The sequence below is a fragment of the Danio rerio genome, chromosome 12 (genome assembly GCF_052040795.2).
Source record: "Danio rerio strain M-AB ecotype USA chromosome 12, GRCz13ab, whole genome shotgun sequence".
Taxonomy (NCBI): Eukaryota; Metazoa; Chordata; class Actinopteri; order Cypriniformes; family Danionidae; genus Danio; species Danio rerio.
Window position 1 is genome coordinate 37,317,827 of NC_141032.1, and position 27,174 is coordinate 37,345,000.

The following is a 27,174-nucleotide window of genomic DNA, read 5'->3' on the forward strand; positions in this document are numbered from 1 at the left end:
TTTAAAGCATCGTTTTGATTTTATGACTACATACAAAAATATCCCAGCTGCTTTTGAGGAATTTTTTTTTTTAATGAACAGAAATTGTGCACGTAAATGTGGTCATGGTTTTAACCAGTACTCGTGGAGATCTGCAACTTACTCTTTACACACTGTCTAAATGCTGCTAAAGGTTCCCATGAAGAGTTCAGATTGCGAATAGTGTCTTGATCAGCAAAGGTACGTCTCTTAATTCATTATGAATTCACTGAGATAAGATTGGAAAAGCAACTCCAGTTTGGTGTTGAAACCATGAGTGTTACTGCAGTGGCTGCTACTATTTGCACTACAATCTTTCTTCTTACTGAAAGCACTTCTGTCTTCCTGTGTGTGTTATAAAAAAAGAACAAACATTAACACTCAATCATATAGCTGATCAAGATACATCGTGCCGAAAACTATGTGGTCAAATATATAAAGAATTGTGAGTGTGAGAAATGTTATGAACAAAAAAGTTGGCCAATAAATTTTTAAATAAAAACTTTATTTTTTTTTATTTACATTAGAGGAACATTTGATAAAATAACAGCGATTTCAAATATTGTATATATGCTAGCTATATATTATGTACAGTCCTAAATACAAAACAATAATGACCGCATGGACAATTTTCATCATCAAGCTCTTTCACACAAAGCACAGTGCCTGGTTGTACAGTATTGTGCACTGAGGAGATGAAAGTGTATTGTAGATGTTTAGATCCCCTGCTTGAAATGATGTAACTGTCCTCTTACAATCTGTTTGGGCTAAGCTGAAATTTTGTTTCTAAATTTTTGTGCATACCAACCATTCTTGTTTGTTTCACCACTCTGAAATGAATTAAGCCATTATATGTGTATAGCTATGGGAAAAATATAATACAATTCTCTGGATTTATTAAGCATGAATTTGAGTAAAAAGTAAATAGTTTTGTTTTATACGTCTCTGAAAACAATTCTTGTAATTTTTTTAAATTAAAGTAGAGCATTTCAGTCTTAAAATGGTCAAAGTTTTTAATTGTTAAATGTTTTTTAATTTGCTGTGACTGAAAATACATTATAAAAATGCTGAGATCCACACAATTCCTTCATATTGTCCCAACACAAATCAGTAAACTTAATCGTTTTGACAATTTTAAGTGGATTGAACATAAATAAATTATCCCCTCAAAACAACTTAACAATTGTGTTGGGTCAAAAAGTCATTTTTTGAGTGTAGGTGTAATTTTTAGTCATCCAAATATTGATTTTAGAGTTGCTCCAATCAGGATTTTGCAGCCGATACAGACTACCGATTCCTTGTCATGGTGATGTTACCTAAGAGTGTAAATTAAGGATGTTGTATTTTATCTCTTACATACATCTATTTTACCCATTTAGGTGTGAACATATCATGGCCAGAAGCAGCTTTAAAGAAAATAATATAATACTGATATAAAAATTGGAAAGAAATATTACAAACAATCGCTCCGCTCGTGTCACAGCAGCTCAAAACACAGTAAAAACAATGCAACAAAGAGACCATCACTCACGCGAGTTATGCCAATAGAATGTATTTACAGAGGTCACACCATATCTGTATATATTTTAAGTATTGTGATAAGAGCGCATTGATCGATCACGCCTCCACACATCATTTACCTTCTCGCGTGTTGTGGCTGCTGTAGGCTGTGTGTAATATACGGGAGCACAAGTGCGACTTCTTCTGCTTGTAAAATCATAAACAAACCCCTACGATTGGTTTATGAGATTAGCGAGTAACGATCGACTTATTAAATGTGATTATCGGCCGATACCAATCTTCGGCCAATCAATCAGAGCATCCTTAATTCATTTCTTAACTCTTGAATTAAAAATTTTATTAAAACATTGGATTTGTTTATGGATGAATGAAAATATAACACTCAAAATGTTATAAACTACAAAATTTGCATTTTAATTTTGGAACAAATGCAATCAGTAGTTGAAAAACAAAATATGTTTACTCAAACACAACTTTAAATCATAAATCCAGAGAATTTAAGTGGTCTCCTACTTAATTTTTTGTAGCTGTTTACTGTCAACAGACATAAGTGGGACATTTTATGCGAAATATCTACGTCAATGGTCTCAAACTCAATTCCTGGAGAGCCACAATTCTGCATAGTTTAGCTCCAACCACCTCCAACTCACACCTGCTTAATAACCTCTAGTAGTCTTGATCCCCTTGATTAATTGGCCCAGCGGTGTTTGATTAGGATTGGAGCAAAACTGTAGAGCTGCGGCCCTCCAGGAATCAAGTTTGAGAACTGTGATCTACATCAGGGGTGCCTAAACACGGTCCTGGAGGGCCGGTTTCCTGCAAATTTTAGCTCCAACTTGCTTCAACACACCTGCACGGGTGTTTCAGGAAAGCCTATTAAGAGCTTAATTAGCCAGCCCAGGTGTGTCTGTTTGGGGTTGAAATTAAACTTTGCAGGACCTCCAGGACCGAGTATGGGCACCCCTGATCTACATCATCAACCTGACACTGCAGAGTGCTTAGTTAGTTGCAAGCTAATTTTGGTTCATTCCCTGTGAGCCCATACAAGACGAGTCCTCGTATTACAGGCAACACATGGACTGACTAAACTAGAGCATTCGAAAACAAAACTTCTAAATAATCAGACATGGCTTTCAATTTGCACTCTGGATTTACACACGATTCATAGTGCTTTCGCTGTACATTAATAGACCTGAATCCATCATGCATTTCCAGAATAGTCTCTCTCTAGTGTAATATGCTAGTAAGCTGTTTGTCTTCTAAGGTAAAGAGAGACTACACTATAGAAAATTTCTAAGGATCTGGCACCAAGTTCCTCATTTAAAGTCTGAACTTTAATGGCACACATAGAAATCCTTTAGCCCTGAGTTTTCGATATGTACGCCATCAAATACCTCCAATTCAATCAAACCATCATCTTCTGTAAACGTCAACAGCATTATTAATCCACCTGCAATGACTCTCTAGAGCCACCGATAGAATCTAGACTTCAGTTCTTCAATTCTTAACCATATCTAGACTGGCCAAAGAATGAAAAAAATATGGCCAAATGCATGTCATGTATCAGAGTAAAACACAACCCAGGACTGCAGTAGCACCATGTGTGGGTGTCTAGTAAAGGGGGAAAGGCGCACATAATCTTCCAAGACTTTTTTTTTTTTTTATATATAGCACCTGTGTGAAGTTCATGGTCAACACATCAAGTCGAGCCCCACATAAACACTATGAACATGGAAAAGTGCTGTAAGAAAGAACACAAAATGCACTTATAGGGGTCATTATTATGTGTGCCAGCCAGGCCATAAAGCGTGGCCCCCTGTACACTGTTCCTTAATGCCAACGGGTGCTTGAAGAGTCACTGTTGATCATGTTGGTGCTTGCTGACCTCGGGTTTGCAGGCTACTGAAGTGAGCCTCCCTCAAGATGCGGTTGATGTGATCGTATGAGATGCTGTGGCTCAAGGAGACGGCCGGTTCTTCTACTGCGATGCCAGGGCTGCAGGGAGCCTGGGAAATATAGATTCCTCTTTGGTCAGGCTTCTGGATGCTGGACGTGGCTCCTGCCATCTGCTCCGGACTGCTGATCCCACTGCTGTCACTGCTGGATGACTGAAGGGAGATAAAGGACTGAGTGTGAGGACGACAGCAATCAAGCTCTTTCTAGGTATACTAAAAACTTTCAAGCAGGTGTGTTGAAGGAAGTTGGAGCTAAACAATGCAGGACACCTGCCCTCCAGGACTGAGTTTGAACACTCCTGTACTAGTTGGTTTAGATCAGGGGTGCCAAAATTCGATCCTGGAAGGCCAGTGTCCTGCAGAGTTTAGTTTAACCCCAATTGGACAGTGGACACATCTGAACCAGCTAATCAAGCTTTTTCTAGGTATACTTGAAACTTCCAGGCAGGTGTGTTGAAGGATTTTGGAGCTAATCTATGCAGGACACCGGCCCTCCATGACCGAGTTCGGACACTTCTGTACTAGTTGGTTTAGATCAGCGGTGCCCAAACTCGGTACTGGAGGGCCAGTGTTCAGCAGAGTTTAGTTTAACCCCAATTAGACCCACTTGAACCAGCAAATCGAGCTCTTTCTAGGTACACTAGAAACATCCAGGCAAGTCTGTTGAAGGAAGCCGGAGCTAAACTATGCAGGACATCTGCCCTCCAGGACCGAGTTTGGACACTTCTGATCTAGTTGGTTTAAATCAGGAGTGCCCAAACTTGCCCTGGAGGTCCGGTGTACTGCTGAGTTTAGTTCCAACCCCAATTAGATATGCCTAAATCAGCAAATCAAGCTCTTTTTAAGTATACTAGAAACATCCAGGCAGGTGTATTGAAGACCTAAACTATGCAGGACACCGGCCCTCTGAGATCAAGTTCGGGCACCACTGGTTTAGATGTTTTTGAACTCTGCAGGAAGGTTGATCTCCAGGATGGGACCCCTGTTTTGGACATTACAGTTCACAGATAGACGGCATCAGACACTTTATCAGGTTTTGTCAGACAGGGTGTTACCCCTGCCTGTGTCTGGTGGCATCTTTTGGACCTCACTTCGCTAATTGCACAAGTGATGGATTATCTGAGAACTGACATCCTGTAATGTGGTGATTGTCCATGTTTGTCTTAAAGGGAAAGTTAATCCAAAATTGGACATTTCTTTACCATTTACTCACACTCAGGGGGCTCTAAATTTGCATGATTTCTTCAATAGATCTTCTTTTGTGTTTGTTTGTGTACTCAAACAAGTTTAAAACAATTGCAGGTTAAGTAGCTTTTTTCAAAAATGCGAATTTAACTTCAAAAACTAGAATATGGCATGAAGCATTTGCAAATAAAGCAATGTTTCCATCCAATTAGTTAAAGATAACAAAACTGTCGCTTCCTGGTGTCAATTATGAAAAAAAAATGGTTCCTTATTTTTATAATTAATTGTTTGCGCCTCAGAACACAAAGCTGAAACAAACTGACCACGGTGGCTTTTAAAGGCGTGAGACCACTGTTTGGGAGAGTTTTCATTTCCGGCTGATCTGTCCTTTAAAATTGTGGACTGGGCTCATAATGTAACCAAAATACTATTTCATATATTCAAATGAACTGCATGAACACCAAGTTTGCTTTTGCCAAAAAAAAGCAGGCCAATGTAAAAACACCCTTACAATTCCTTCTGGATGTCTATATGACAACAAAGACTGCCGAAAGATTCACATTTGATTTACAACAGCTTGCATTCCAGACTCAAGATCATGCTCAGAACCACTTGACAAAGCATTACAGGTAATAATGTCAATAATTTTCACTCTCTTGCACAGACAAATCATTTTGCTTTATACCTCAAGGTATCATCAATAGCCACAGGGTTTAATTTTAATCTGCCTCTGTTTTTTTGACACTCAAAGACGCTATAAACCAGGGGTCACCAACCCTTTTAAAACAGAGAGCTACTTCTTGGGTACAGAATAATGTGAAGGGCTACCAGTTTGATACACACTTCTCAAATAACAAATTTTCTCAATTCACTTTTAATTGTGTTATTATTAATAATTAATGATATTCATGTATGTGGAGACACTGATCATGTTAATGATTATCTCAATAGTTGTCAACAATGATTTAACAAGGTAAAAAACAGATAAATATAAATATGCAACACTTTATTTCTATAAATCTCTGCAAGTATTTACATTTTCAAATTATTACTTCTACAATATTTTCTCAAGCCACTAACAATTTTTACCACTACGTTGTACCATGTTTGAACAGATTATCAATTGCGTAACATAAATCAACTTTCAGATTTTACTAAATTTATCACCAAATGTACAGAATTTTAACGTAGCCGACGCTCTTCTAACCATTGTAGTTGCCTCGAGTTGGACATTGGAGAGAGTGGAGATTACCTCCGTTCTCATCTTTAAGCGCCCTGCGTTTCTACCCGGTGGGTAGTTGCATGACACATTCTGAAATGTCTCTCAACATTGTGCCACTTTGCTGTCACCAAAGTCACCCCCCAAATAAAGTTAAAAGAAAACGCTTCCTCCCATTCACTGTGACAATGATACATTTTCTTTCTTTTTTCTGCCATGTTTTTGGGGGTAAATCATCTCCACTTTACTGCGCCCACTAGCAGATTTCTTGGTGCCCGCAACCATTTCTGTGGAGACCAGCTAGCTCTGATCTATTATAAAATATTTTATATGTATACAGTATACAGTATAATACACAATAATAACTAATTGTCATTTTTTAAATTTACAAGTGTGATTTAAAAAGAATGCTTACAAACAATATTAGATCCAGCTTACTGGAAAGTGGTGCCATGGTGAACTATTTTTTGAAACAGGCCTGCAGGCAACTCATGATACTCGCGTGTGACCTGTTGTTGGTGACCCCTGCTTTAAACATTGGTATCTATTTTATGAATCACCAAGGATGATTGTTTTAGCTAAAAATCTTCTTTTATGTTCTACAGCAGAAAAAAAATCACCAAGACATTGGGCAGCCTGAAGGTAAATTGACTGCGAACTGCAATGTTAGTCTCTTTATCTACTATTTAACCTTTTGACATTTTAAAATGAGCCTGATCTTGAATGAAAGCAGCATTTAAACCAAGTGTTTTGTCTTCTTACCTCAGAGTCCCAGACATCATGGCCAACCTCGGGGAGAAAGGAATAACCTCCAGACCTCTTTGGCTGGGGCAGGACCTGCAGCTCCTCGGCATCACAGCCTCGTCTGCGTTTTCTGTTGACAAAGACCATCACCTTTGAGTGTGTTCATTCGGCATGCAACGTCCAGACACATATCTTGCCATTTCTCAAGAAATGGTGGCACTGCAGACTTGATTGCAACCATTAGTCATCAATACGTCCACTGCAGGATTATGACTCAGATTTAGGAATTAAAAAAATACCATCAAGAGGAGAGCTGATACTGCTGGATAACAGCACAGACTCATTTAACCAATATAGCAGCTAGTCAAGAGGATCAGCCTGCTAAAGGAACACCTAAAAATAACCGGCAGGCAATGAAGTACTATGCTAAATCTGCATGCACTGACAATAACATGCCACATGGATGCCTATTGCATATCTGTTACATAAATGCAACATACGTGCATACACAATAATGTTACCTGCTTTCTGTCAGCATGTCGGATCTGTGCATTTGACAGCCAAATAAGGGCGCACACACAGCACCACTCCGTCTCAATGACCAGAACACCGGCTTCCTTCCAGCAAAATGAAGGGATTTGCCAAGGTTTTCCCCTAATGATGAGCGAATGACAAATATAATTCAGTGTGAGGAGCTGCAGACACGCTTGCATTGCAGTGCAGGTATGCAGAAAGCGTAATATTAACGTCTATCAATTCAGGCCTTCAAACATCATCAGGTAAGGTAAATATGTATTCGTAAAACACACTAATATGTTATAGTCATACTAGAACAGTGATCTGTATAGCATAGTAACGATAGTGAAACCGAACGAAATGGCAACCATATTATCGGTGTTATATTAATGTGAACGACATGTAATTCTTTGTGACAGGAGTCAAAAGGGCACATTTACACAAGCCCCAGTGTGATAATAATGTTGCCATGCAAAAACAGTGCGTTGAAAATGTCAAGCAGAAAGGCAGATAGCACAATGCTATGTGTGTAGTTCACTTTACTTCCTCCTAGCGATCAACTGTTCATACTACAGAACATGCGAAGTGATTTAACGGAATAAATGGGGTTTGTGAAGAGACTAAGGGTTTGTGGTGTACTCTACCTCTGTCTGTTCACAGATGGAGCTTGAGTTCAGGCATTTTCTGAAGTTACAGCGTCTCCATCTCGCCGGATCTCATTCTCTCTCTCTCTTTCTCGCTCACTCGCTCTTCCATCTGTTGCTGTCATAATGACGTAACGTGCGTGGCGTTGCGTGAGGAGTGGCGTACATTCGCACGTAGCGTTTTATTTTTAATCTTCTGACTGAGTTGTTAATCAACAACATCCTTGTGCGTGGTAGATTTCTACATACACAAATCTAAATATTTTAAGGGACATTTTTTTGCATTTTAAAATGAAATTCATTCTTATATGAAAGCCTTGAAGGTAACGTTAATGAAAACAAAAGTGCGATTAAACTTCTGACTTTTATATAAAAATATAAACTAAATGAAAATAACATTGCTCCCTTTATTGTACTATTTTTGTATTTAATTATTTAATTTTACTATCAGTTTAGCTGTCTTTGCCATGCGCTTCGTGCTTCGTCTGACAAATCGCAATACTGTTATGTCTTTTTTTATTTTTCATTCTTTGATAACCCGTTTTAACTAATTTAAATCTGTTTTAATCATTTTAATTACCTTAATCGTTTTTATCTTCTTGTTTTTTTTTTATTATTGTTTCTGTAAAGCACTTTGAATTGCCATTGTGTATGAAATGTGCTAGGCCTATATAAATAAACTTGCCTTGCGTTAAAAGTATTCCCGTTAAAAATAATATTGCATGGTAAAGTGATGGACATTTTAACCCTTAGAAAATGTAAATATTACAGTAACTTATTTTATTTTAAACACCTATTAAAGATACGAAAATGTTTGGTTACGAGGATATTTGGTCTCTGTTACATGTGAAAATTCAGTAAAAAATCCTTAACCGTAATATCCTGAGCTGGACAAATATATTTTTCTTATGATTCAATTAGGCTACTCTTTTATCTAAAATTATAAAAATCTTGGAAAATTAAAAAAAAATATTAGGGACAGTTACTGCTCTGAAATGGCAACGAATGTTATGACCCTTATCTTTATGTAATATTATTTATATATAATATAGTTATTCATATATAATATAACTGAATATGATTATTATTATATAGTTGCTTTTTTGCACCTGTTTTTTATTGTTATGCAAAGATGTACTAATGATGGCAAGTTGTTGTACATTACTGTATTATCAATAAAAAAATCTTTATACTTTTACATTAAATAATATATTTAAGGTCATTTGGATTATACAAATTATTCCGTAATTTCTGATTGTAAATTGTTTTCAGGTTTGACATCAATATAGAGCCCATCCCAATGAGTCACTGAGAAAATTTTATTTCCAGAACTTTGATGGGCCGTAGCCAGCCTAATAAAAGTGGTGTTCTCAAAAAGTGGACCTTTGTACAGTTATTTGCCTCATTTTCTATTTAATTATCAGGTTAAAATACTGCATAGTGACATTTTAAGCACTATTTTTAGCTGGATTTGCTTGCCGGATGGTTATCATTAAACTTTTTGATGTAACAAAAATATTTCCTTCATTTTTGTCAAAGTGCTTACCGTTTTATGTTCACAGAAATGTATATTTATTTACAAATGCCTAAGCTGGTTGGCTGGTTTTATCTGGTCCACCAACCTGGTTTTAAAGGGGCTTTTGCCATTTCCAGTCTGGTTTCCAGCCATTTCTAGCATGGTTTTAACTGGTCAGGCTGGAAAATGGCCAGCTAAAACCAATTTGACCAGCCTGGTTATAGCTGAACATAGCTGTTTTTTTTCTGGGCTCCCAGCCTGGCGAGGCTGGTCAAGCTGGTTTTAGTTAGAACCAGGCAATAAATGGCTGGAAACCCCTCTAAAACCAGCCCAGTTGGCCAGCTAAAACCAGCCAAGCAGCCAATGGTTCAGCAGTCTTTTTCAGCAGGGGTAAAGAGATTAGAATTTTAGAAATATGAAAAAATACTTATTTTTTAAATGCTTTTTATTTTCATTCTCATAAAAAACAAACATCATAAAAACCCTTATTAGGAATCTGTTAAAACTTATTTTAAATTAAAAAGCCTATAGTAAAATAACAAACTGGCCAGCTTCCTCAGTCAGAATTTGTTTATAAATGTCTGTAAATAATGAGGATTAAAAAAGCCTTCTTCTTTTGGGTATTTTCAAAATTTATGACCAAAATACATACTGTGTTATTATTCGTTATTATAAAAATAACTCTTTACAATACAACAAGTAAGAGTCGATACTGTAGTGATGAAAAGTTGTGTAATTGATTTTGCTGGAATGTCACGCCTGCAAGTACTTCCACACAGGCAATTATAAAGACGGCTAAACGGGTCTTTCGTGACTCAAAATAATCCAGCATGTCCTCTAGCGGTTAGTGGGATCGTTTACTGCGCCTGTCCCATGATAACAACAAACGGCAAGTTTTTTACATGTGGGCAAACGAGCTGGCTAAAATATAATACAGATTTTTTTTTTTTTTTTTGTGGCCGGTTTATATTTGGCTACTTGAAACAGCTTTAATAATGACTTAAATATACCCGGGAAAAGACTTTTCCCTATTCCATAAAAACATGGCAGTATAATCATAAAATATGAGCATAGGTAAGTAATATCTAAATACATGTACATCTAAATATTTGATTTAAGTCCCCTTTATGTTTGTTTTGGATTTCTACTGTAATACCACTGTAACTTTACTGGTAAAATTAGTTTTTTCACACTTCATCTAGTTAATCACTTGCCCATTCTTAATGCTATTATTCACATTGAGACTCTAGTGTACTATACTATCAGGTTTATACAAAATGGATACTTCCAGCAATAAAGGTAAGAATAAACCTCTTCTTCACATTTCAATAGTTTCTTTTCTGTCAACAAGACATGTTTCCCTACAAATGCTGAAACATTCTGCTTATAGTATTTAAGACACAGTTCAAAGCACATGAGTATGTGAAATTTTTAGGTCTGTTTAAAATATGAAACATTTCCTTACCCAACGTTTTAGCATAAATGTATAATAATAATAATAGGAAGCTATACAATATTATATTTGTGCATATACATTAGATTACTCCGTACTGAAGCCAAATCTGGAGCTTATCTAACAAAATAACTTTCAACATCGGTCATAAAGCTAGTACAACCACATTTATATGTTTTAGAAATAATATTAAATACAAATTTTAAAAAGAGGAAAAATCAAGAGAAGCTAAAAATGGAAAAAATTTGTAGAAATTTTGTTGGTTGTACTTAATTTTTTGCAATATTTTGCTTGAATTTAATCGTTTTATCTTTCAATTTCTAAATATGTTTGGTGACTAAAATATGATTTGAATAAATATATCTGTTTAATAAACCTGTTTTATTTAAATGCACCAAAATACATTGCCTATATTCACTGAGAAATGGATGCAAATATTCTTTTTCAAAATGGTGTGTACTCAATTATGCTGAGCACTGAACATAGTTTGTTGCTTTTTTACACCTGAAATGTGAAGATGTACTGATAATGGCCTATATGTTCATTAAAAATATTTATAATTTTACATTAAATAATATATTTAAGTTCATTTGGATTGTACGAATCAATCCTAAATTTTGTATCTTCAATTTTATTTTCAAGTTTGACGTCAATATTTAGGCTATCCCAACGGGTCACTGAGAGTACTTTATTTCCAGAACTTTGACATTAGAAACATTATAACAGATGATACAGTTATATATAAAAACTTTAACATGGACCAGTGTATTTATGAATGAGTTATTTATGAGTTCTTGTGAAATATGTTGTTTAAATAATAAAGTAATAGAAGTTACATTTAAAATAGTACAATTTATAAAACTGGTTAAATAGGTCTCTAGTTTTAGAGAGAATTAATTTTTATATTGAGGGATATAATATGCAAAACTGTATATTTCTGTGAAAAGTGTGAAACATTTGATCTGCAGTGGACAACACTCGAGTTCCCACTGGTTATGAAATTTTCTGGAATTTTCCACACTCTATTCCAGATATTAAAAGTGAGGGAATTTTATTTTTTAAATTTTTTTTTTATTTTTCAAGTCATAAAATATCATGGATGTTTGTTCGTTGTTTTAAATTTAACTCTACATTTATTAAAATGGGCGGTGTGGTGGCACAGTGGGTAACACAATCGCCTCACAGCAAGAAGGTCGCTGGTTTAAGCCTCTGTTAGGTCAGTTGGCATTTCTGTTTGGAGTTTGCATGTTCTCCCCGTGTTCGCATGCATTTCCTCCGGGTGCTCCGGTTTCCCTCACAAGTCCAAATACATGTGCTATAGGTGAATTGGGTATGCTAAAATTGTCTATAGTGTATGTGTATGAATGAGTGTGTATGGATATTTCCCAGTGATGGGTTGCAGCTGAAAGGGAATCCGCTGCGTAAAACATATGCTGGATAAGTTGCCGATTCATTTCGCTGTGGAGACCCCTGAATAATAAAGGGACTAAGCAAAAAATGAATGAATGAATTTATTAAAATGTAATTTTACAATAATGTTTTTTAATTGTGTTTTTTTTTTCATGTGTTTTGCTTATTGTTATGGTTTGTCTTTTTCATGTCAGTTTAGTCCTTTCCTGCCTGTCAACTGGCAATTAAATATATTAAACCAATATTAAACAAAAATGTAATTTATACAGTATCAAACAGCTGAAGTTGTTTTGTTTTGCTAAAAATGCGGGGTAGTAAATGAAACCAGAAGTCTTGAAACATTTGAGTTATAATGGCTGTACTGCTTTTAGATGTAAAATAAAGTCAATAGGTCAGGGAATTTAACGTTTTAATCAATTCAATTCAGCTTTATTTGTATAGCGCTTTTACAATGTAGATTGTGTCAAAGCAGCTTCACATAAATGGTCATAGTAACTGGAACAGTGTGGTTCAGGTTTTAGTGTTTAAGTTCAGTTCAGTTCCGTTTAGCTCAGTTCAGTGTGATTTAATCATTACTGAGAGTTCAAACTCTGAATGAAGTTTTAGTCAATGAAAAGTAATTTGGCTTAGAGTGGGAACTTTATGGCCCGTTTCCACTGAATGGTACAGTACTGGTCATCTTCATCAGGCTTGTGTTTCCACTGACAAAAGGGTACCAATAGTGGACGTGGTGTACGGCAGAAAGTTTCGCTTGACGTCATTCTTGCTCGAGGAAATGTCAAAGTAAGGCTGTACGGGTCATTCACATATCATATGAGAGGCACTTCTTACCAAACAAATGCTTTAAACACATAAATACTTGTGTATAAATGTTCATCACTAACCTTTCTATGAACAGGATTTGATTGATGGTAGATCAAAGATCTGTGTGAAATAGCCTACTGTAACGTCTGCGATTACATAAAATAAATAATTGCAACATATATGAACACATACAGCCCCTTACAGTCTCCGATATGTTACCAATTACAGAAAAACTTCACACATAATACATTTAGTCCTTATTTGGATTCAAAAACAACACGTAACATATAGCCCAGTCAGTGCAAACCTCTCATCTGTATCTTTAATCTTCACCAGCACATGTAACCTCTGTTGGAAAGTAATTCCGTCATTCCCGAGTTCATAATAGTTCAAAAGGTGATGATAATAGTTAAACATGGCAGTTTGCTCATATTTTAGGTTGCTAAAACAATCATTCGCTCCTTTGTTTTTTCCGGTTTCTCCTTGTTTGTCCGTTTCTAACAGGATCGGATGTCAGAAGCACTTCAATAATCATGCACAAGTTATTATCATCAGCTCAAAAAGTTCATTATTTCAAATATAGGCATGTGGCGAGAGCACACGAGAAAGCGAAATTGCTTGCGCTTTAGATGGCCTTGTAAACAACAACGAGGCACAGGGTAGATTCTGCTCTTCTTGTTATTATATGTATATATTATTACTGTATTGTCTCAGCTGCGTTTTTAAAAATGGCACTTATTTAGTTTTCATTCTCCTGGCTTGAGCATGAGCTAGTGACGTATCTCTGTAAACAAATAGCGTTCAGTTGCGAACCTTGCTCCGTCTTTTGGTACCCTTTTGTTGTGCTTGGTACCCAAAAAGTGGTACGGTACAGTTCGCATTTTTGTACCTTTTGACATTGGAAACCACTCAGTGGAAACAGGCCATTAAACAGTGAGGCAATTATAGAAGATGTATCGCTAGTCAAAGCAGCATACAGAAAACTGCTCGTAATAGCTCATTTAGATGGCATTATTAAAGTGTGTGGTAGTTACAAGCAAATCACTGACCTTGATTTCAACCTTGTTCATGCAGTTCTGATTCTTTTCCCTTACAGAACAATGTCCGTATTGTGGAAAGCCTTTCAAGAGGCTGAAAACTCACATCCCTCACTGCAAAATGGCACCAGCTGCTCAATCCCAAAAAAGCATTCAAGCACCCAAAGAATTAAGCGCAACCAGTTCTAGACAGAAGATCCTTAAAAAGACAGCAGCGGCGGAGACAAATGTTGTCATCTTTAATGAGACGCAACCCTCCAAAAGCAGGAGGAAAGGAGATCTTCACAATGCAGAAAGTCCTCTCTCGTCTACTAAGGTCAAAGTCTCATCATCTGAAACTCTGGACACGGAGAGGCCTAAAAGCAAATGGCTGGCTAAAAGACAGAAGGAACTTGAGAGATTACAGCTGTTAGTGCCAGACTCACAGAAGCCGAGCAAACCAACCTCATTATCAGAGCATGCAGGAGATAAAAGCTTTTGTGAGATCTCCAAAGGACCAGATCAGGGAACGTCTCAAACTAATGGAAAAAGTACTAGAGGCAAAAAGAAGCTAAAGATGGCGCAATTATCAGAGCAGCTGTCCATCACCAAGGGTGAAATCAATAGCACTGGATCTGTGCCAGCAAAATCATCTAGTGTTCCACGTGAGTGCATTGTGGAGTTTAAAAATCCAAAACTAAAAACAAGAGTAAAATGCTTGGAGGAGATTGAAAGATGTGCAAAAAGCCAGAATAAAGAGTTTGATCTAATATCAGGAGCAAAAGAGCATAAAGCACTTCCGATTTTTACATCTAAAACTTCTGTGTGGGACCACATCAGTTACAGTTTGTATTACAAGAGGTCTTTTAATCTGTTTGTGCCTTATCCTGTTCTTCAAACATCCAAAGATTCTGCTGTGGAGACCAAAGAGATTTCCACCATGCGACAATCAGAGAAGCTTGCCACAGCACTAATCAAGGTTTCCATTGCACCCTCACCTGTTTTATCTGAAACCAACATTCGACAACCTGCAGAAGACACTCTTAACTCAAGACTGCAAGGTGTCAGAAGTTTATCATGGGCTCCTGAGATGAAGACTGATTGCAGCAGAATACAGTTATCCACAGTGCCTTTAGGCTGCTGCGCTAATGAAGATATTTGGATGAAGAATCAGCTTTCTGGGCCATCTACCTTATGCAAAGGTACTGCATTAGTCAAGTGATGTTTAGTTATGAACAGACAATGCCTTTTAGAAAAGAGAAATCTATTAAACTTGTAACTATTATTTGGACTATTATTTTACTATTATTTTGGACTATCTAAGAATCTTAGTCAGTTATTAATTATTCACTTTCGTGTCATTCCAATCCCGAGAGACCTTCATTCATCTTTGAGTTACAAATTAAGATATTTTAGATAAAATTCGAGAGCTCTCATCCTCCAGTGATGTTCATGAAAGTAAATAAAATAATTTAATTTCAACTGTAATTGGACAAAGCTCCAAGAACACTATTGTGTGGCAAAAAAAAAAAAATGGTAGAAACAAAATTTTTATGGCTAAATCTCCTCTCCCACATGAAGTCAGAGTGAACGTTTACTATGGGCAGTATGACAAGTTGCCATTAGAGTCCACAGCGCAAAACATGAATATTTATTAATTCATTAATTTTCTTTTCGGCTTAGTCCCTTTATTAATCCGGGGTCGCCACAGCGGAATGAACCGCCAACTTATCCAGCACGTTTTAATGCAGCGGATGCCCTTCCAGCCGCAACCCATCTATGGGAAACATCCACACACACTCATTCACACACACACACACACACACACACACACTACTGTACAGCATGTCTTTGGACTGTGGGGGAAACCGGAGCACCTGGAGGAAACCCACACGAACACAGGGAGAACATGCGACCCAGCGTCTTTCTTGCTGTGAGGCGACAGCACTACCTACTGCGCCACTGCGTCACTAAACATGAATATCTAATATCTAATTGAATAAAAAAGTGCAAAATCTCTGCTCAAAATTCCAACATAGACATTTTTAATAGAGACTCCTTGTTTGGAGTAAGTCAGAATCTCATGTTGCTGCTTTATCAAGCAGTTTTAGGAGGTTTACAAGTTGGAAGGCAATCTTTCAGTTCAATCACAAGCACAACTTTCATGTCTTGAAAAGAGAATATACATCACTTCAGTTGACCTATGACTTGTTGGCTTTTAGGACTGCATAAGTAAAAGCAAATGATCCAAGTCATGTTTTATTTCCAATGTCTGAATTACTGTCATCAGGGAAGCAATACAGAGTTTCTTTCTGTAGAAGGAACTGCTTCGAGATGTCTTTTATACATGTATCAGCCAAAAAAAAAATCATTGACTTTGGTTGACCAAAAATATATTAATCTCCTGTGCCCTCTCTGCTTAGTCGTGTCTGATCATGTGATCTAAATTATCATGTCACTCCTCAAATTAAGAATAGGTGCATTCGATTTGAACCATGGCTGCAGCCGGTGATCAACGAGATTAGCCGAGCGCAGGCAGGAACGGAGTTAAAAACAGAGGAGACAAGCATCTTGTGCATCTCTATAATTGTCTTATTGTGGTTACACATTGAAGACATTTACAAGTTAAATTAACTTAAAAAATAAAAAATAAAAATAAAAAAAATATATATATATATATATATATATATATATATATATATATATATATATATATATATATATATATATATATATATATATATATATATATATATATATATATATATATATATAAATATATATATATATATATATATATATAAATATATATATAAATATATATATAAATATATATATAAATATATATATATATATATATATATAAATATATATATATATATATATATATATATATATATATATATATATATATATATATATATATATATATATATAAATATATATAAATATATATATATATATAAATATATATAAATATATATATATATAAATATATATAAATATATATATATATAAATATATATATATATATATATAAATATATATATATATATAAATATATATATATATATATATAAATATATATATATATATATATATATATATATAAATATATATATATATATATAATATATATATATATATATATATATATATATATATATATATAAATATAAATATATATATATATATATATATATATAAATATAAATATATATATATATATATATATATATATATATAATATATATATATATATATATATATATATATATATATATATATATATATATATATATATATATAAATATATATAAATATATATATATATATATATATATATATATATATATATATATATATATATATATATATATATATATAAATATATATATAAATATATATATATATATATATATAAATATATATATAAATATATATATATATATATATATATAAATATATATATAAATATATATATATATATATATATAAATATATATATAAATATATATATATATATTTATATATATATATAAATATATATATATATATATATTGTAGTGGCAATTTTCTTTAAAGAGGCGCTCTCTGTGGTCAAGAAACAAAGTCTTACTCGGAATGTCTTTTTAAAGTTTTATTCTTTGCAAAGAAGGTCACAGTCATACAGCAACAACAGTTTCTGCAGAGTGAGACACTGAAGTCAAGTGTGTTCACCCTTTTATCTGGTTTTTACTGCTTACAAGGTCAAACCCTAATACTGCCCATTCTGACAACAGTTTCTACAGAATGAGACACTGAAGCAAAGTATGTTCACTGTTCTATCTAGTTTGTACTGCTTGCAAGGTCAAATCCTAATAAGGCCCATTCTGTACGTGCATCAGGTGCTCCGCTGTTTCTGCTGTAAGTTTCCACTACACATGTTTATCTAAAATGAATTTCCATTACAATTCCTCTCTTTTTATCATTCATTGATAACTCATTATTAAATTCATTTTTCAATTGATTTCTAAAATCACACTGGTTAATCATTTAACAGGTTTCTGCTCACATCAAATACACTAGAGATGTTTAAACACTCTTCTTAATATAGTTTCCCCATTAAGAGTTACCTTTCAAAACATCCCTCTTCCCTGGGAGCCGGGCTAAACGAATAATCACTGTTATTGCGCTCCTGACCGAAATCAGACCCTCAGTCACCCCTCAGAGGTTCAAATCACAGAAATTGCCTGTTATTTTCACATTATTGATTTGTTCACACAACAAAATTCTGAAAGCATTTCTTCAATCAGTTAAAAAATTATTAACACTCTACATTATCAATTCATCAATAACACTCAGAAACATAGGAACACATTGTTGTTTCTGTACTCTTAAACATACATCACATTTACACTCTTCTCTCGATTTTCATGCAAATGATCACTCTTTTAAGACTTGTTACAGAACATACCAACTCATGCAGTTTGCTGTTTTTGTTTGGATAGACCCAAAATACACATAAGCAAGCAGATAGTTATCTCAAATTTCAAAAAGTCAGGTCTGTTAATATTTTCCCAATTAAGTAACAGCTGTCACCTAAAATTTTGTTCTCAATTTGTTTACGGTTTTTCTTTATCCATATCCATGTAGCTACTGTTATCGTCAAAGTCATAATCAAAATCATGACCCATGTCAACATTCATACCCTCTTTTTTAACCGCCATCTTTACCATCAGATGGGATGTTGTAGATGTAATCTGTCTGCCCACTGACCATGATACAAATCTGAATATACATGGCAGACAACATAATATCACTAGACCCACCCCCAATACAGGTAACACCACAGTAAAGGCCCAGTAGAAATAGTTTCCCCACTTAAATGACAGCCAATCTAGCCATCAGTTGTTAGCGTTCTTAGGCTCTTTTACGGCCAATCTCATATCGGCTACAATGTCAGAAATGGTTTCCTGGAATCAGGTTCATGAAAACAACAGAACATTCAGTGATAATAATAGCAACATCAGTGTGATTTGTCTCAATCCACACGCTCCATTGCCAGTTCCAGAGCAAGGAAGATGACGTAACATAATGTCAATGATAGTAACGTCAGCCACAACATGTTTTTTTTTTTTTTCAGCCCACACATACCTGGCACTCGGAATGGATGCCAGCGAATCTTTTCGATCATCTTCAGATCTTTAATGCGATGGTCAATCACAGCTTATTCACCTCTCTTTTGGTCGCTTTCTCCTCCATCTTCTTGCTGCTTAGTGTTGTATTCAGAAGTTACTGTCTCACACACACCTCTTGACCTTGTTGTTTCTCCCCAGCTGTGACCTTGCTTCACTCAGATAGCAGCCTGCTGTTTTCTTCAGACAGCTTCAGAGCCCCTCTTTCTCTCCTACTCCCTCGTGGAATCCTTCTCAGGTGATGGAACTTTCCTGCAGTGCCCAGCGTGCACCCACGTCGCCCGCTCTGCAACCTTCACCGCTGTCTCAGTGGTCAGTAGCACTTGAAATGGACCCAACCAGCGTTTCGCTCTCCAGCTCTTTCTCCTCAGGTCCCTGATCACCACGAAATCGCCAGTAGTCTCTCAGCAGCCTTTCCCAATGCGGCCTTTACCTGCACACAAACATCGGACAACACATGAGACAATTCTTTACAGTAATTCAACATGTCATTCTCACACACATCTGTTGAGGGCAGCTGCTGCTTTCCCCCATTCACACCTACACGCGGTGGTTTACCAAAGAGAATTTCAAACGGGCTCAAATTCATTTTTGATCTTTTTCTCATTCTCATGTACATCAGGACAATGGGTAAAGCTTGAACCCATGTAAGCCCTGTGTCTTCACAACATTTTGCCAATTTGTTTTTCAGGATGCCATTTTCTCTTTCAACAGCTCCACCTGAAGCCGGATGGTAACTGCAATATGTTCTCAAATCAATTTCCAAATATTGGCCCACTTGTTTTAATGCTTCATTAACAAAATAAGTACCATTATCTGAACTTATTTTTCGTGGTATTCCCCATCTCGGCACAATTTCAGTCAGTAACGCTTTTGTTACCGCAGCCGAATCTTGTTTTGAGGTTGGAAAAACTTCAACCCATTTTGACCACATGTCAACCATCACCAAACAGTACCTTTTCCCATTGCATGGGGACAATTCAATGAAATCCATCATCAAATATTCAAAAGGCCCTGTTGGAGGTGGATGAGATGATAGTGGAACTTTTATCGCTCTGGCCACATTATGTGTGTTGCAAATTACACATCGTCTACAGAAATTGTCCGCAAATGCAGTGAACCCCTTTGTGAACCACAGTTCGTTCATTTGCGCAACCATTGCTGTTTTTGACACATGATCTTTACCGTGAAGTAATTTTGCATAATGTTGGAAAAAATGTTTTGGTAAACACGCCCTGCCCTCAGCACTCTTCCACACATTATCTTTTATCACACAGTCAGACTGTCTCCACTTGTTCTTCTCCCGCCCCGTCGCAAAGGTCTGCATGTCCTACAAAGAAGAACACACATCATTGTTATCACCAACAGATAGCAAAGAACATTCAGAGTTGTCCTTGTCTTGGGATGCTGCGACTTTTGCTGCTCCATCTGCCCTGGAGTTACCTACAGAAACAGAATCTTTATTGGTGGTGTGCGCTGCGCATTTACAAATGGCCAGTTTGTCAGGTAGTAAAATCGCATCCAGCAGGGCTGCCACTAAAGGAGCATGGAGTATCGGTCGACCATCAGACTTTAGAAATTTTCTGTGTTTCCACAGAGCCCCAAAATCATGAGCTACCCCAAATGCATATCTTGAGTCAGTGTAAATTGTAGCCTCCTTTTCTGCCATCAATTTACATGCTTCTGTCAATGCCACGAGCTCTGCGGCCTGTGCCGAATAGTGCCCTGGTAATTTCCCAGAGGCCACCACATCAAATTCAGTTGTTACAGCGTAACCAACTTTATTCTGGCCTGTTTGTGGATCTTTAAATGCTGAACCATCCACAAAGAGGACATTGTCACAATTTTCAAGTGGTTCGTCAGAAAGGTCAGGTCGTGGCGAACACACCTGTTCAAGTGCTGTTAAACAACAATGATGCTCTTCCCCATCCTCCTCAGTAGGAAGAAGAGCAGCTGCATTCAAACCAGTACATCGTTTAACAGTCACATTTGGCATAACTAACAAGATAGTGTGATATCTCAGCCAGCGAGCTGTTGACAGATGCAATCTTTTTTGTTCTTGAAGTATCATGGACACAGAATGTGGCACCATCAGTATCAGATCAGAATAACCAACAAAATCTCTTGAAGCCATCACAGCTTTTTCCGCAGCCGCCACTGCTCTTAAGCAACGTGGCAGGCCTGCTGCTACAGGGTCAAGTTTGCTCAAAGTAGGCCACAGGTCGCAGTCTACCTCCATGATCCTGTAGGAGCAATGACGTCATGAACCCACTTCTTTCATCTACCATCTGAACAAATGGTTTTGTTGGTACAGGTAAACCCAATGCAGGGGCTTCAGCCATTTGTAATTTCATGTTTACAAATGCCTGCTCTGCCTCTGTCGTCCACCGTAGTTTGTCAGTGGATTTCATTCCCTTCCCTAATGTTAGGGCTCTCAGGGGTTGTTCCAAAATTGCATAATTTGGAATAAATGTGCGACAATATGAGCACATACCCAAAAAAGACAACATTTGTTTTTTTTGTTTTTTCGTCAGTGGTTTTGGTACATTTTTTATACCACTCACCCTTTTATCAGACAGAGATTTGCTGTGTGGTGTAATGACGTGCCCCAAAAAAGTTACCTTTTGTTTAACAAACTGCAATTTTGTCAAACTGACCTTGTGGCCCTCCTTAGCCAAATGCCTAAGGAGAGTCACAGTGTCTTTCACACACGTCTCTTCATTCTCAGCACATATCAACAGGTCATCAACATACTGTAGCAAAGCAGTTCCAGCTGTCAGGGTCAAAGGTTCCAAATTTCTTAACAACGCTTCATTGTACAAAGTTGGAGATGCTGTAAAACCCTGACACAGACGTGTAAAAGTGTAGCCTTTGCCATTGAAATTAAATGCAAACCAAAACTGGCTGTCTTTGTCCACTGACACACTGAAAAATGCATGAGCCAAATCAACCACTGAATAGAATTGTGATTTTTCAGGAATTTGTGACAAAATCGTGTACGGATTTAGAACTAATGGAGCCCTTTGTTTGACAGCTGCATTTACTGCTTGTAAATCCTGTACGAAATGCCGTTCTGTAGGCATCCCATTATCCCTTATCTTTTTAACAGGAAAAATAGGGGTGCAAACCTCAGAATTGTTGCATGGTACAATAACGCCCTGTTCCATTAAAGCCTCAAATACTGGGGTAATGCCCTCAATGGCTTCCCTTTTCAAAGGATATTGTTGTTGGCATGGTCTGTAATCAGATTTTGCAATGATTGTCACTGGATCACAACCTTTGATTAAACCAACATCATATTTGCTTTTAGCCCACAATTCACTTGGTATTTCTGCTAAAGCTGGGTGTATGTCTGCAGCGTTAAAGTCAACCATGCAAGAATTCTTTACGCAAAGTTTGTCAATCGCAGTCACAGTTCTTGAAACAGCTGTTTCAGTTTCACTGTCCACCCTAAAGGCCTGCGAGAGCACGCTCCATTCTACCCCTCCCTCTCTGCTGATCCAATCTTTGACTTCAAGACACTGCTTCACAAACGGGCCTAAATCAGCCCAAGACTGATGTTTACCCTTGCAAACTGATATGTGAGGCACAGCCTGTGCTGACATGAGATAGAATGAACGCTGCTTTTCTGACAGAGACACTGAAACTGCACACAGACTATCCTTCCAGTACATTTTCTCTAAAATCAAAGTTTCATTCACATTTGCCTCAAACCAAGCCTTTTCAAACTCTGCATCCCTATCAGTTACGACATGTGACGTACAATGCAGTTCACCAGGAGACATTATATCCCTGTCAAAAGGTTTTACACGTTCTTCAGCCAATTTGCAAATTGAATTAGCCCACTCATTGTTTTCAACCAGCCATTCATAAGCCCACTTCGGTGCTTGTGATTCAATTTGTAAACAACAAAATTCCTCTCCTTCAATCACTCTCACACCAGTGGAATCTGCTGTTAAAATCAAGTTTAGTTTACACAAAATGTCCCTTCCGAGGATAGGAACAGGGCATTTTGGTGAACAAACAAATGCATGTCTGAAAATTTTACCCCCCTCTGTCTCATAGGTCAGTGGAGCTGTAAATCACTTAACCACTGTATGACCAGATCCAGACAGAGACTTGTGAAATTTGTTTGTTAAAGGTATTTCACACTGCAGGTCACATGGTCGTATGCAAGATATGCTAGCTCCACTATCAGCTAGAAACTCAACCAATGTATTCTCAATCAACATAGAATATTTTGCATATTTAAAAAAAATGCTTCACTATTAAAAACAATGCCAAATTTACAGTGGGAAATGCAAGCTTTTCCTTCATTGCAAAGAGCCAGTTTGTCAGTGTATGTGAATATAAAATGTGTGTGTATAAAAATGTGTCTGCATTTAAACATGTTAGTAAAAAAATGTTCACTTCCCTTTACTGTAGCTGTTGGCTGTTTGCCCAGACCCTCTCCATTCTGCTCTTCCCTCTCCGCACATCAGCTCCTCGTTATTGGTTAGCGCCTTTCGGGTCAATCCTTAACCAAAAGTCCATCTCGGTGGCAAGCGCAGACATTTGAGACCGTTTCTTGTCATGTGCACCACAGGCTCTGCAGGTTTCATCGCCATCCGTCACATTCCAGTTTCTCCATCTTCTAGTATCTTTCTCACCCTTGACACCTTTGTCACCTTTGAACTTGGTTGTCAGGTGTTGGTTGGATCTTTGGTTGGCCACTTGTACCAGAGCCATGCACAGCTCCCTTTCTGCTTTCTTCTTGTCTTGCTCTTGCTTCACTGTCAGCTTGTCTTCAGCATGTTGAGCACACAGCAGAATGTTCGTTAAATGTCCATTTCTCCAGTTCAAACAAATGTCCTTCACTCGCTTGAGGTGGGAATTTCGTTGGTGCGGTCGGAGGTCTTCTGGGACAGTAGCAGTTGAGGTTTGGGTCAGTTCTCAGGGCTCGCAGCTCAGCCATGGGATAGTGATGGTACGGCGGTACATGTATGGAAACAGATGTATAGAAAGGATTAGTAGTGCTAATTACTCTTTCATTCACCCTTTCACATTTTTCATGCCAGCTGCCTCTGCAGCATTTTCCTCTTTGCCTCTTATCTGCCTCCCTGAGCCAACAATCAACAGTGTCTCCATACGACACACACACATGCCTTTCACAACAACAACAACCTGCTTTTCCTTCTGCTTTTTCATTATGTTTAACCTAGTAACACTCAACATTCCTTTTCCCTTAGAAACTTGTGATACTTTATTGTTTTCCTATCTCTTGCATGCCTTTTTCTTTTTTTTTTTTCTTTTGCCGTATAAATTTCCCATATTCCAAAACACCGGTGTATCATATCTTTTTATTTTGCTTTGAGACTTCCCCATGCTGGCAACAATCTTTCCCCTGGACTTTTTCGGTACCTATTAATCTGTCGGACGTCTCCAACAGATTTCGATTTTTCACCTAAAATCGAAAAGTTAAGCTTTCCAGCTCTAATTTTGTGGCCCCCAATTTCAACCCCCTTTTAGAAGTAAATCGCTTGGCCCCTGATTTCAACCTCCTTCCGGAAGTAAATCGCACAGCCCTAGATTTCAACCTCTTTTTGGAAGTAAATCGCACAGCCCCCTGATTTCAACCCCCTCCTGGGAGTAAATCGCAGTTAGCTAGCCAAACGTGTTAAAAAGGTCTTGATCTTAGTCAGGCGCCAGATCTCACTTGTGTAAGGTCTTGATCTCAGCTAAACGCCAGATCTCACTTGTAAAAAGGTCTCGATCCCCACCTGATGTCAGATCTCACTTGCATTAATCACGCTGCTATCCCACAGAGACAGATCTACCAGCATGGTGATGGCCCAAATTACAGTGAAAAACCCTTTTAATTGCCTAATCAAATGCCCAAAACTGTTCAATTTTCTTTTAGTAACAAACAAAGAATTTGTCTCTTACCAGAGAGTTCAGATGCCACTTGAGTTCTTTTTCCCAGATGTCAGTGGGGTTCCCCTCCGAGCCCTGCGGTCGGCCCCTCAACCCTCAATCGAGCGGGGCAGGGCTGTGACACGAAGTCCCAGGATGATCAGTCACCGTCCGCAGGGTCCGGAAAAGTTCCTCCAAGACATCCCACTATTCTGACACCAAATTGTAGTGGCAATTTTCTTTAAAGAGGCGCTCTCTGTGGTCAAGAAACAAAGTCTTACTCGGAATGTCTTTTTAAAGTTTTATTCTTTGCAAAGAAGGTCACAGTCATACAGCAACAACAGTTTCTGCAGAGTGAGACACTGAAGTCAAGTGTGTTCACCCTTTTATCTGGTTTTTACTGCTTACAAGGTCAAACCCTAATACTGCCCATTCTGACAACAGTTTCTACAGAATGAGACACTGAAGCAAAGTATGTTCACTGTTCTATCTAGTTTGTACTGCTTGCAAGGTCAAATCCTAATAAGGCCCATTCTGTACGTGCATCAGGTGCTCCGCTGTTTCTGCTGTAAGTTTCCACTACACATGTTTATCTAAAATGAATTTCCATTACAATATATATATATATATATATATATATATATATATATATATATATATATAAATATATATATATATATATATATATATAAATATATATATATATATAAATATATATATAAATATATATATATATATATATATATATATATATATATATATATATATATATATATATATATATATATATATATAAAATAAACCATGTCTTTGTTCATATAGTGCCTCTTTTTCGGCGGAAATTTGGAGATGTCAGATTGAATGAACTTGGTTTATGGCTTGGCGCCCGAGCTCCTGTGTCGCCCGGGGAGATTGTGAACATGTTTAAGCAAGGTTTGTTCATTTCCAACATAATCCAATATTACATTTCATTTGACTTTATTGAATATAAAGACTTTATTGATTATATGTTTTCTTCTGCTATCAGGCTGGCAGTGGTACTACAGGAAGTATATAGATGTCCGTAGAGGAGGAGTTGGAGGAATATCAATGCTTTTGACTGGATACTGTGTGCTGTGTTACATATGGAACTACACACATCTAAGTAGGTCTGAACTGATATCATTAACATTAACAAACGTGTAACCATTGCCATGCATAATTACATCGCCTTGTTTCATTTTACAGAGAAGGATCGCTGGAGGAAGTACCATTAAGGACTTTTTTGTGGGCTTCATAATTGTTGCACACTTTGGAGAAGCAGTTTTGCATTCAGGGATTTGAGGTCACAGTAAGACTAATATTTTATATGTCAAGATTATAACACTAGGACCTTGTTGTTTACTGCAGTTTGAGGTTTGCTGTGTTTTGTGTTATCAAGGTACTTTTTATTATCTACAAAAAGGTTTATTATAAAGGCAGTTTATGCTTGATTTATCTTGGTATATTTTATGTTACTAATCAAATGTATTTGTGTAGACAGTTGAAGTCTGAATTATTAGCCCCTCTGTTTATTTTTTCCCCAATTTCTGTTTAACGGAGAGAATATTTTTCTCAACACATTTGTAATCATAATAGTTTTAATAACTCATCTCTAATAACTGATTGATTTTATCTTTGCCATGATGACAGTAAATCAAATTTGATAAGATATTTTTCAAGACACTTCTATTCAGCTTAAAGTAACATTTAAAGGCCTAACTAGGTTAATTGGGGTAACTAGGCAGGTTAGGGTAATTAGGCAAGTCATTGTATAATGATGGTTTGTTCTGTAGACTATCGAAAAACAAATTAGCCTAAAAAGGCTAATAATAATAATGTCCTTAAAAATAGAAAATAAAAAATAAACAAATAAGACTTTCTCTAGAAGAAAAAATATTATCAGACATACTGTGGAAATTTCTGTGCTCTGTTAAACATCGTTCGGGAAATATTTAAAAAAGATATAAAAAAATAATAATAATAAATTCAAAGGGGGGGGGGGGGGGGGGCTAATCATTCTGACTTCAACTGTGTGTGTGTGTGTATATATATGTGTGTATATAGCACACAAATATACCTTTTA

General features: G+C 36.7%; 2 protein-coding genes and 1 long non-coding RNA gene across 14 annotated transcripts; 1 reads left to right on the forward strand and 2 right to left on the reverse strand.

Moving 5' to 3' along the window:
- Positions 1-506: 506 nt before the first annotated feature.
- On the reverse strand, positions 507-7,918 carry si:dkey-21c1.1. Of its 9 annotated transcripts, none has more exons than XR_015503228.1 (6): positions 7,803-7,900; positions 7,164-7,296; positions 6,661-6,772; positions 2,501-3,647; positions 2,307-2,339; positions 507-2,155 (listed from the first exon to the last, which is right to left on the reverse strand). XR_015503228.1 is itself a non-coding variant. In NM_001328019.1 (4 exons), the coding sequence occupies exons 2-4, from the start codon at positions 7,193-7,195 to the stop codon at positions 3,405-3,407; spliced, it is 387 nt and encodes a 128-aa protein (NP_001314948.1). In that variant the 5' UTR covers positions 7,196-7,296; positions 7,803-7,918; the 3' UTR covers positions 3,205-3,404. The 9 variants fall into 9 exon arrangements, 1 of the variants encoding a protein (NP_001314948.1); XR_015503231.1 differs by having other exon boundaries at positions 2,307-2,355; XR_015503229.1 differs by lacking the exon at positions 2,307-2,339 and having other exon boundaries at positions 507-2,139; positions 2,528-3,647.
- On the forward strand, positions 7,215-26,723 carry si:dkey-21c1.4. Of its 4 annotated transcripts, none has more exons than XM_087276668.1 (5): positions 7,215-7,421; positions 14,082-15,203; positions 25,893-26,003; positions 26,098-26,214; positions 26,298-26,723. In XM_087276668.1, exons 2-5 carry the CDS (start codon positions 14,144-14,146, stop codon positions 26,324-26,326), a joined length of 1,317 nt encoding a protein of 438 aa, XP_087132794.1. In that variant the 5' UTR covers positions 7,215-7,421; positions 14,082-14,143; the 3' UTR covers positions 26,327-26,723. The 4 variants fall into 4 exon arrangements, with proteins under 4 accessions (XP_087132794.1, XP_087132791.1, XP_087132793.1 ...); XM_087276665.1 differs by lacking the exon at positions 7,215-7,421 and adding an exon at positions 10,131-10,617; XM_087276667.1 differs by lacking the exon at positions 7,215-7,421 and adding an exon at positions 10,131-10,392.
- On the reverse strand, positions 17,627-25,290 carry LOC141376846 (uncharacterized). The gene is made up of 2 exons (XR_015504362.1): positions 25,104-25,290; positions 17,627-19,611 (listed from the first exon to the last, which is right to left on the reverse strand). It is a non-coding gene; the product is annotated as an uncharacterized LOC141376846 (long non-coding RNA).
- Positions 26,724-27,174: the final 451 nt, after the last annotated feature.

Bases quoted from the DNA above. Each gene is read 5' to 3' on its own strand.
- si:dkey-21c1.1 (NM_001328019.1), bottom strand. From the start codon at position 7,195: ATGCACAGATCCGACATGCTGACAGAAAGCAG. The intron at 6,773-7,163 runs GTAACATTATTG...CTTTGTCAACAG, and splicing joins GACATGCTGACAGAAAGCAG to AAAACGCAGACGAGGCTGTG. The intron at 3,648-6,660 runs GTAAGAAGACAA...ATCTCCCTTCAG, and splicing joins ATGATGTCTGGGACTCTGAG to TCATCCAGCAGTGACAGCAG.
- si:dkey-21c1.4 (XM_087276665.1), top strand. From the start codon at position 10,596: ATGGATACTTCCAGCAATAAAG. The intron at 10,618-14,081 runs GTAAGAATAAAC...TTTCCCTTACAG, and splicing joins GGATACTTCCAGCAATAAAG to AACAATGTCCGTATTGTGGA. The intron at 15,204-25,892 runs GTACTGCATTAG...TTGTTCATATAG, and splicing joins GCCATCTACCTTATGCAAAG to TGCCTCTTTTTCGGCGGAAA.